This window comes from Phalaenopsis equestris, unplaced genomic scaffold (genome assembly GCF_001263595.1).
Source record: "Phalaenopsis equestris unplaced genomic scaffold, ASM126359v1 Scaffold000002, whole genome shotgun sequence".
NCBI lineage: Eukaryota > Viridiplantae > Streptophyta > Magnoliopsida > Asparagales > Orchidaceae > Phalaenopsis > Phalaenopsis equestris.
The window spans coordinates 40381846-40393635 of record NW_018164444.1 but is presented as its reverse complement, the minus strand read 5'-3'; the positions used below and the strand labels follow the sequence as shown (position 1 = coordinate 40393635).

General features: G+C 31.8%; 1 protein-coding gene across 1 annotated transcript; it reads left to right on the top strand.

The window, feature by feature from the left end:
* The first annotated feature begins 4015 nt into the window (after positions 1–4015).
* LOC110029126 lies at positions 4016–11197 on the top strand. Its single transcript, XM_020731255.1, has 3 exons — positions 4016–4696; positions 4834–5119; positions 10872–11197. The coding sequence occupies exons 1-3, from the start codon at positions 4172–4174 to the stop codon at positions 10907–10909; spliced, it is 849 nt and encodes a 282-aa protein (XP_020586914.1). The 5' UTR covers positions 4016–4171; the 3' UTR covers positions 10910–11197.
* The last annotated feature ends 593 nt before the right edge of the window (positions 11198–11790 follow it).

Sequence of the window (11790 nt, the reverse complement as noted above, 5' to 3'; positions counted from 1 at the left end):
ACCTTACGAGTAGAGTTTAAACCCAAGATCAGGCAACAAAAGTACACCAAGTGAAACATCTAAGTTGACCCAAACTTAGGAGAAGTCAATCCAGACTGGAGAAAGTTGGAGCTCAACAATACTCTCAAATTTGTCCCAATTAGGAAGTATTTTAAATATCATTATTTTGGGCACATTGCATCATATTTCTTAAGCAAGCGAATGATCTTATTTACTGAGCAACGGACAATTGAAGAAATGGGCAGTGACAAGGGAAAGAATGAAGATGTCAGGGAGGAGTATTGTCTTTTAGTCGATGAGGGAAAGATGCTAGTAATTTGATGGATTCTTCAAAAAGAACCCATGAAAGACACACTAGTAGGACTATATTGGTTCTCCTAGAAGGTAGTGAGTCCAAGGAGGCCAACCTTGTTGCGAGAGATGTATGTCATGATTGACAGTTTACCTTTTGGGTGGCTTTCACCGAGAGAGATTCAACATGCCATTGATCTCATTACAAGATTTTTTCTACCAAACCTGCTCACCTATGTGACGCGGCCATCCGAGTATGAGAAGTTGCAAAAACATATTATACACTTGATGGGTATAGGCTTGGTTCGTGAGAGTACTAGCCCAGGTGCAGCTCCAGCTCTGATTGTGCCAAAATGATTACATCTGTGTTTCAGTGTTGCCTTGGACGAACTTAATCATATATTTTGGACTGTACTTGCCTCAAACACAACAAGACAATGATCTTATCATAATTGAATCCCTAAGATAGCACATTTTGTTCCTTGCCGCAAAACAATAAACATATAACATATTGAAGCTTAAACTACAAGGAGGTAGTTCGTCTTCATGATATACGCAAGAGTATTACTTCAGACATAGATGCAAAATTCATTAGCCTTGTTTGGAGGATTTTATTGTCTAAGTTAGGCATAAAACTTTATCTCACTCCAGCAGTGCGTCTATGACAGATAATTAGATAGACGTGGTGAATTGTAGCTTTGAAAATATTTTTAGGTGTTTTATGGGAAATGACATCTGACAATGGGATCCATGTCATTCTAGAGAAGAATAAATGTCTCATAGCCGGGGAGAATAGTGCAGGAGCATCCCACAAATTCATAGATCAGAGATCCTGCAATTTGATCACGAGAATCCCATGAGTAACGCAGTGCTGGAACTCCCGCAATCCTGCGGTTCCGTAGGATCGCAGAAAGCCCCACGATCGCGAATGCTGAACAAGGCTGCTGACATCAATTTTTATCATTTTTTTCTTTATTTATTTATTTCCTATTTTTCTATTTCTAATTACAATATCTTTTATCAATAAACTATTTATATGTTGTTATAGTCTGGTTTAGGAAACTTTTATTTTTTTTTTAGTATTTTGAAGATTGTAATATCTGATTTCTACTCTATGGAATATTATATCTTATTCCTTCTGCAAGTGGTTTGTCTGCAGTTTGTTCAGGTATAGATGATGAACCTCCTTGAAATCAGTGCCCTGCATTTTTTTTGTTGTTTCCTCTGTCTTCATCCGGGACAACTATCGAGTGACTCATATCTCCATCCAAACGCTGCCGAAGTCTCGTATTATCATTCTCTCATTAGTCCACAATCACATTTCTGCTAGATCCTGTTTCCTAAATTTATATCTCAACAATTCTCTAATTAAAATAAAATCATATTTTTACTGAGTTAATGCACAATTTGTTGGTGAATTCTGCTGCTGCCTCTAAATTTTAAACTTTTTTAGGTTACATGCTGCATAATTTGTTCTGTGTTTGCGTGCATTGTTTTTTATTTATTTGAAATAACAATGTTCGTACAAGTCTTAACTTTTTATTGATAGGTGACCAATTTTAATTATATTGATTAGGAAATTTGTCATAACATCATGCTCATGATAAAATATTTATATAGTCTTTTGTTTGGCAGTTTATATATTTTTTAGAAGAATTGTTGCATTAATTAGATATAAATGAAATTTTTTATTGAAAAATTATTTGGATGTCATGAATCTTTGGATTCTCAAAATTTTTTATTTTTTTTTGCGATTATTAACTGTTGTAGACAAGTTTATGCTGGATTAACTCTAATTTTATGAACTCGCCCCGTAGTTTTGGGTCGTCGTATTCTTCCAAGCCAAAAGGGCAAGTTGTGACAAGTGTGTAATATAAGAAATATTTGCGTACGTAAAACGTACGCAGAGTTGCTTATATATTAGATTATTCAGATGGTACAAATAGGTTACACTTGGGTTACAGTAAAAATTACAAGGGGTATAACCTAAGTGTAACCTATATGTACCCTTTGAATAACCTAATATGTACGCAACTCTACGTACGTCTTACGTACGCAAATATTTCTCGTGTAATATAGTCTAGGTTTTGATATGTTAGGTGTGACTATCTCATTTGGGGCTTGGAATTAATCGGGCATGAATATAGTCGTATGGTGATAATCAAAATTTTCTATAACTAACTGCTTATAATACAAATAAAATAAAATAGCCACTAAAAATAAATTAAGGTAATACTTACCTTAATTCAGGTTGACAGTATATTTTATTTATTTTTTTTTATTTTTTATGTTTTACATGTTGCAGCTTGCATTTATGTCTATTAGTTATTATGTATCACGCACTGTATTTGAATATGGCTTATTCTGTAGCTTGTTTTTCATATTAATTTATGTATACTATTATATTGTTATTTATTCACTATCAAGTTGAATTGATATATTATTAGAATGATTATGAGCACAGTCATGCATTTATAATCTCGAATTTCTACTCAGGAAAAAAAAATGGGCAAAATAGTATTTTTCGAAGGAGAGAGAAAAACTCATAAATATTTTCTATATTTTATTTTATCATTAGAAACATGTAATTGGCAACATATTTTATTCTCATACTATCAAATAAAGGTGTAAACGAACAAGACATAAACGAACAAAGCTTCTGTTTGTGTTTGAATAGTTTGAAACTAAATATGTTTGAAATAAGCTCGTGTTCGAAATTATTCATGAAATGACTGTTCTTGTTTGGTTCAATTTTTTTTGAACTTAATTTGAATATCTCGAATTGTTAGTATTGTTTGAATTGTTCGAATTGCTTGTATTCAATTTGAAATGAGTTAAAAAATTTAAAAATAATAAATTTAATTATTTTTTAAAAATTATCAAAAAAGTATAGATCAATTTGAGATAATATTAAATTAAACTTTTTTATAATAATTTAATAAATTTTTTATTTTAATTTTTCCCATTATTTATATCATAAAATTTTACTTAAAGTTTTATAATTATATTAATTTTAAATTATTTATTTATTTCGAACTAAAGCAAACAAAACACAATTAAAAAACATCTTGTTTGTCTTTTGCTCCTTTGCAATTCTAATTAAAAAAAGTTATTCATGTTTGATTTATTTGTTTAAAGAACGAATCGAACGTGAACTACTTATTGAACCGACTGTTCGTGAAGAACAAGCCTTTTTGACAGCTCTACTCACAAAAAAAAAGGAGAATGTGCAAACATGGAATCAATGTCGAATTTAAAGAGGAATTTAAGTAAATATCACATAACTTTCATGTATTTATATAATTTCACTTAAACTTTTATATTTTGTCAAAATCATGTGAAAAATAAATACGTCGTATTTTGCTTTACTTTAAAAAATATATGCTGGGGATATGTTTTTATATTATATTAAAATTTTAATGCTACATAAATAAATGTAAATTTATATCATAGATATATAAATTAATCCTCGGATTCTTTTAAGCTTAAATTTTCTCTACTTATTTCTAATATATTATTTTATTATTATTATTTAATTAGTATATTATCAGCTTGTTTAATTGAATTTTAATGATTTAATTATGACAGGCTAGAAAACAAATTTTAGTTTTATAGACGACCAAGCCAATTTTAAAATTTAATGTAAGAAACAACGAAGTCGCCACGGGACGACAATTTAATATTTAGTATTATAATAACAATAGGAAGATTTTTGTATCGGGAAAGTCTCTCCTGCATAAAATCGTCGCCTCCCCGTAACCCTAATTTTTTATTCAATTTCAATACTGGATAACTCGAAAATTCCTCGGTAATCGCTCACCTAAATCGATGTCACCGTAACGTCGCCTGAGATCGATCGGCGGATGAATCTTTAGGATCGATGGAGCTATTCCAGCGTGCGAAGTCCGTTCGGCTGCGAAGCCACCACGACAAATACCTCCTTGCAGATGAGGATCAGGAGCACGTGTGCCAGGAACGTAATGGCTCGACGCGCCGAGCGCGGTGGACGGTGGAGTTTGTGGAGGGTTTCCCCGTAATCCGTCTCAATAGCTGCTATGGCAAGTACCTCCCGGCCTCTAGTGAGCCCTTTCTTCTCGGAATGACTGGAAGCAAGGTCCTGCAGACCCTTCCCCGTCGACTCGATTCATCGGTGGAATGGGAGCCTATCCGAGATGGAATGCAGGTTAAGCTCAAGACGCGATACGGGAATTACCTCCGCGCTAATGGAGGTCTGCCGCCGTGGAGAAACTCCGTCACGCACGACATTCCGCACCGCCACCACGATTGGTTGCTTTGGGACGTGGATGTCATCGAGATCCGCCCGCTCGAGCCGTCCTCAGCAGAACCTGAGAACTCATCTATTTCCTCCTCGTCGGAATCATTTCGCAGGTTGTCCAAGCAAGAGGTTGGTTTTGCTTGCCCTTTGTTTGCTAATCTGCAATCAATGGCTGGTCCACCTGCTTCTTCCATGATTGCAGATTATGCATAACATACTATTCTCGCCTCTCTACTTTGATCTAAGATATAGCTTTGGGATTGCAGTCATCCTCTTCTTACAGTGGTTCACCTCACAAGTCTGAAGGTCGGATCATTCACTATTTAATTACGGACGATAATGGTGAAGTTGGGAATGGTGATGAGTTTACGTTCAGATTCAAGGGGACTAGCGTGGAGGAACTAACTCAAAAGCTGATGGAAGAAACAGAGCTACCTGATATTATTGTTTGCTCCCGAAACCCTTTGAATGGGAAGCTCTATCCTCTGCATCTGCAACTTCCTCCAAACAACACAACAATGCATGTGGTGTTGGTCCCCTCTAATTCACAATGTTAGTCTCTTATTGTGATTTTTAAATCTTTTCCATCAAAATGTTTGCACTGAAGTTTTTTTCGGCTAATTTTTTGAATGTTGTGATGAACATACTCGAATTATTTGGCGCCTTGATTTTTTCTTTTCTTTTCCTTATATATTGCTTTTACTTTATTATGTGAAAACTTTCTCCGTATAGAGACGATTTGATGGCCTCTTTTTTTCTTTTAATTAGTTTGGTGACCTTTTATTCTTGCTTGTGTTTTAAGAAGCGTCATTTGGGTTATGTTTTGGGTTATGTGGTTCAATATGTTATGTTTTTTTTTTTTTCGCTAGAGCTGTAGTTCAACATTGACTTTGTCAAAGTGTCTTTGTTCTTATTTGGACGCACAATTTATGATCATCAATAGTGCAAACTTTGCTTTTTTTAGCTATTTATTCCTGATGGAAATTGTTTATGTTGCATTAAAAACTTGCATGCTTTACATGTAGCTCTTGCTTTGATGTGCTTTACAATTGAGAGCCCTTTTTTTTGTTTTTTGATAGTTAAATGGTGAGGGATGCTTCTCAGGACATTTCATTCATTTTAAGCTTTGCCATGTTGCTAAAGATGCGGCTATGTATGTGAATAATGACCATTTACTTATTTGTGAGATTTCCCCTCAGCAGTATTAACTATTTTTTACTAAAACAATTGCACGTACAAGACCCAAATTTAGATTTGCACACAATTAAAAGGGAAAAAAGGCGCAAGAAAACTTCACAAGGGGAAGTTTCTAATGGATACATGCATTAGATATTTTTATTTAGCTAATGCACTGAGAGTGGGAAGAGGAGCACAGCATGGTATTTCTTGTTGTAGTTTGATTTTTAATGAACTTGTTATTGGTATTGAATTTGTATGCTAAATTTCTATTTGGTTATCATTGAATTATTGTTTGTGTGAATTTTACATGTTTCTAATTTTTATGAGAAGGATGAATAGTTAATTAAATGGTTGGTCTATGAATTGCAAATTTTGTTTTTGTGTGCATGCTTTTGAGTATTCGATCATGTAGTTGCATCAGGACCCTAAGATGTCACTAATTGGTGTCAGAGCTTCTTCTTGTCAAGATGTCAATTAGAAGTTTGGCTTAATTTAATGTTTGATTGATAGATAATTAATGGTATGAGGTTTTTGACAAATTTGCACTACTAATTGATTGAGTTATCAAAGCTAAGTTAAATGGTGATATAAATCAGACTAAGGAATGAATTAGCACTTTGGAAACTTATTAATTTTAGCTACGCAAACTGGAATCTGAGTCTAATAATGACAAGCTTATTCATTTAAATGTTAAAATGGCTAGGAGGCGAGGAATTTATCAAGGGGGGAATAATTATGATAGATCTTGTAGGGTGTATTATAATGAAACTTACTGTAATAATAGATTCAAAATTATGATGTAGATGATGGCATAAACAAGAAAGTTAAAAATTGAGGCATTAATATTTAATGAGAAAATAGCTTTTAATATTTTTTTATAATTTGGTAATAAAAAAAAGAAATGTTTAAGCTAACAAATATTGTTAGGTAAGTGCCATGTAAGATTTGTAAAATTGAAGATAAGTTGCAAGCAAAAATGTATTGGAAATGATAAAAAAAAATCAAGGAAATGTTTGCTAGATAAGCTGTGATTACTTACTCGACTTGAGGTGGAAGAATTAAAAGATAAATATCTTCCTTTATCATATTGTTGTTTATTGCTTGATTAAATTAACTAGTTAAAACAAAAGACAAGTTTTCACTGGAGAAAAATAAATTTGAGGACATGTTATGATTAGACATCCTAAAATGAAGATTCTATGTTTAGTTTTAGATTAAGACTTGAAGTAGAAAGAGAGAACGCAACACATTCCCTCTGCCTCACTTGAGCATCTTTTCCAATTTGCCTTATATTTTGACTAAGTTTCAAAATTTTGTAGTATTAAATAGTTACTTTGTATGCTTGAAATGCACTTTTTCATCAAAGCAATCAAACTCATTATGTTTGGTTGCACTGCAATTTAAGCAAATAGCATCGTTGTTAGCCAAGACGAGAAAAGATAATTTATTATTAATGTAGCTGACTCTGTTGCAAAATTTATTATTAATGTAGCTTACTCTTTTGCAGTTGGCTCTAATATTTTTTTTAAAAAATTGCTCTAAATGTTATAAAACTAATAATTTTGTAAAAGATTAGAATTGACTTATTGATATGTTTAAGGGATTAATGAAAATATTAAGATAGATGATGTTCATCAATTTAATGAAGACATTAAGGATTTTGAAGATGCTTCAATTGGAAATTTTATATGTTTTCTAATGCATCATTGACACTCTTAAAATTAACTTTGATTTAAAAGTAAAACTATTCACTAAACATGGTATGAGGATAAATTTTGCAAACTCTATACTATTGCTGGTAATTTTATTGTTGTTGTGGCTCCATTTGCTACTGATCGGATCATCGGATAACTTGAAATTTTAAATCACGCCCAGAATCATATTAAGTAGCTTGGGTATGTAAAATAATGATTTCTCTAACATAAATTTCTTGTTTAACGTTCAACCGACTATATAGTTATAAGATTTAGCATGACATTTTCTTATGGTTGTATTGCGTATAATTTTGGTTGATTGTGGTGTATTATTTCTTTTGTTTTTGAAATCATTTGCAGAGAAGAGAGAATATATAAAATCCATTAAGCCTAAAGTTCATCTAATTATTTGAAGAATCACTTTATATTTTAAATTAGCCTGTTTTTGGAAAAGAGCAGTCATAACGATGGATTAATGCATGCTTTGGTGGCTAGAAAATTGAGACATACAGCACACTTGATTTTATTGTTGGATCATCCTTATGTAATTTTCATATCATAGGATGAATCTAACTAAATATGTTGGCAATTAGATAATTTATTTGAGAAATAAATTATTAGAAAAGGTACGAGTCCTTGTTTGGTTCTTCCATTACATACCTCTATGAAAGGTGGCCGTCAGCATCTACACGAATAATAAAGCAATTAATAAAATTCCCATCAAATATAGACTTTTTATACCTCAATTGAGTAATGAGATAGAAGTAATGATTGGATCTATTATATTTTTTTGAAGTTGATTTTAGAAGGGATTATCATTAAGTAGCAATGTGATGGAGATAAAATTAAAAATTGCTTTTAAACTAAGAATTGATTGAATGTTTGTTGATGCTTTTTTGGGTTGACTAATGCTCAAAGTACTTTTATGAGAATCATGAATTGTGTTTTGGACTTTTTATTAGTTAACTTTATCAATATTCTAATCTAAATTAGATTGATCTTTGTTACATCTAAGTAAATCTTTGAAATACTACAAATTGGAAAGCTATATCTGAATTTAAAAAAGATGTTTCGTTACACAATCAATGGTATTCTTGGGTTTTGTTGTATCAAGTGATGGAATGGATGTTAATTTTGATAAAGTCAAAGTAATTAATAATAGGTGAACAACTACTTGTATATATATAATTCTAAGTTATTATAGTCTATTTATATTCTGTTGATGATTCATTAAATGTTTAATATTGTAATGACACCAATTACAAGTTATCTTAAAAATTAAGAATTTAGGTGGATGAATTCTCGTAATTGTACTTTAAAGTTATTAAGAAAAAGATTATAAATACGCTTATGCTTCAACTATATAATTTTAATAAGGTGCTCAAGGTTTCTTGTGATGAATTAGGTTTCAAGATAAGAGGAGTTTTAAGTGAAGAAGAGCTTTCAATTGTTTATTTTTTGATAAATTGAATGAGAATGATAGAAAACATTTAAACTTTGTGAGTTTTATGTGGTTATACAAATAAGAATTTTATTCTATATTTTGATCTTCAAACGGCGTGCTATTTGAATTTAGAAAAGAAATTGGATATGAATGCAAGATGTGTTGAATTTGTGCATACATACACTCGTACTAAAACGGTATGTTGGATTGAGAAATTTGCCTTTAAGTTGGATTCTTCCTATTTTGCATATAATGAAAATTAAAGCAACCCATAAGAATATGCCCGATTGTAAATATTTTCATGTAATATCAACACTTAATTAGTAAATCATCTTTGCTAAAAAACCTTTTCTCTCATTTTTTTAATTCATTAGATTATATTTTATTTGATCGGGATAAAACTGTAAATGTATGAAGATAGATATTACAATTCAAAGAAAAATAATGTAGTGTGGATAGTTTTGTGGTGCAGAACTTGTCGAAGGACCAATGGAAAAGGTATATGTCGCTAACTTATACATAGTTTCACCTATTCATGATAGATCTCGGGAAGCGTTAGCATGGACTTTGTGTTGGATTACCATGAACATTCTTGAAACTATCTTTGTTGTGCAGGATCATTTTCGTAAGGCGACTCATTTCATTTCATATAATAAGCTTGTTGATATGTATCATAAAGCTAATAAGTGGCTAAATTATATTTCCTGGTTTATCTTACTTATTTTGTCTTGTGGAGATGTGAAATTAACGAGTTATTAAAAAAAAAAAAACTCTATGAAAGTAATTTGTTATAATGTTTGTCACCCACAAATATATAGACATATTGAGGTAAGTGATAAGGACTTGGGTGATCTGTAATATGTTCGATTAAAGAGTGTCCATCTAATTTGGATGTAATAACAATAATTTGTGGTCAATTTTTAATTATGACAATTTGATATTTATACGTTTGATGGTTATATGAATAGGAAATGCATGGAACTAAGTTGAGTGATGAGCCAATTCGTCCAAATCTCTAGTTTCATACACGATTATTTTAAAAATTAATTATTAAAAATGTTGGGCTTTATAAGACCTTGCAATGCATTGGGATGAATGCTGTGTAATTAAAATCTTTTAGCTCTAATATTAATTAAGCCTTTAGTGATTTCAGTTTAACTTCATTTCATAAGCTAGATATGAGTGTCCAAGATTCTTCTTTTTGTTCATGTCATCCTTACAAAATTTACATCCTACATTTCATAGACAACATGACCAATCTTATTCTTGAAGGGATATTAAATGAGTTTGTGTCCATTAATAATGTTAGATATCAAAACTTATTAGTCCCCAGACTCTTTTAATAGGGGCTATAATAGTCATCTTTGCGGAATATTTCAGCCAATATTAAAATTGTATAAGGACTAATTCAACATTTTTATAGGCTTCGAGACTAAAATGGCTCTATGTAAATAGTCAAAGAACTATTTTGGCACTTTACTCTATCCTGATGGGATATCAATATTTATTGTTGCCTTCAGACAGACCTTACCTTTCGCCAATACAACTTCCTGCAGCTTACCTCGTGACTACAAATATATATGACGTACCTGGAGCATGCAACCACAAATAACTATTTCTCTTCTACCTGCTTATTTATTTTCTACGTGCTGTTGACATAAACATATTTGCTATGGGCATTTACATACATACCACTCATTTCCTATATATTACATATCTAACACTTAAACTTTACTTTTTCCATTTGTAACACCCAAATCTTTCATATGTCATCAAAAGTATCACAATTTTAACTTTTTAAAAGTGGAATACGCTTTTTAATGCATAGTTAAATTGACATGCATGTAAAAATTGAAGTTTAGGGGATTGAGAGGTATTCATGTAAATCTTTTTTGCTATTCATCCTTGCCATCTTTATGTGGATTTTCTTTTCCCTGTGGGTTATTTTTGCATTCATATCCTAATAATAATCATATGCTTTTTGCAGTTGCCCAGAGTTTACCGAAGCCACAAAATCACCTGTAGAAGTTTGGTTTATTATTATATTATATTCACATATACATATTTAATTTTTTTCCAAAGCAAAGTGGCAGTTGAATCCAGCCCCTTGAGATTCTTCACTTCGTACACATTCAATCTGCAATCAGAGGAACTTTAAGAAACAGGTGAATTTGAAATAATATATTTTATTTGCATAAGTATAGAATTTATTATATAAGGATTGTTCAGTTCTTGTGTAAATTACTGTTGTATGATCTATTTTAGAACTCATGCAGCTGCTAGATTTTTGTGCATAGGTTTTGATTCTCTACGATTTTTTCATCATGCCATTGAAGTTATCATTTTTTTTTTATGGGAAATTTACATACATAGCACTCTATTCTTAGGATTTACGAATCTCACATCAAAACTTTCATAGGCGGAAAAAATATTACATCAGTACTACGCACGTAGAAATACCGTGCGTAGCCAATAAAATCACGCCACGCGCGACAGGAGAAAAAAACGGCGCAGTAACAGGGAATATTCCCCCCCGTGTTATTCATGTGTTATTGCGTGTTATTCATGTGTTATTGATGTATTATTGTGTTATTATAACATCAAGAATATTCTCAGGATACAATAACACATGAATAACACACAATAACACTTGAATAACACGGGAATATTCTCAACAGAGAAAAAAACAGCGCAGTAACACGGAGAATATTTTCCCCCGTGTTATTAATGTGTTATTGTGTATTATTGATGTGTTATTGATGTGTTATTGTGTTATTATAACACCAAGAATATTCCTAGGACATAATAACACATGAATAATGCACAATAACACATGAATAACACGGAGGGGAATATTTCCCGTGTTACTGCTCCGTGTTTTTTTCTTGCGCGTGGGGGGTCACGGC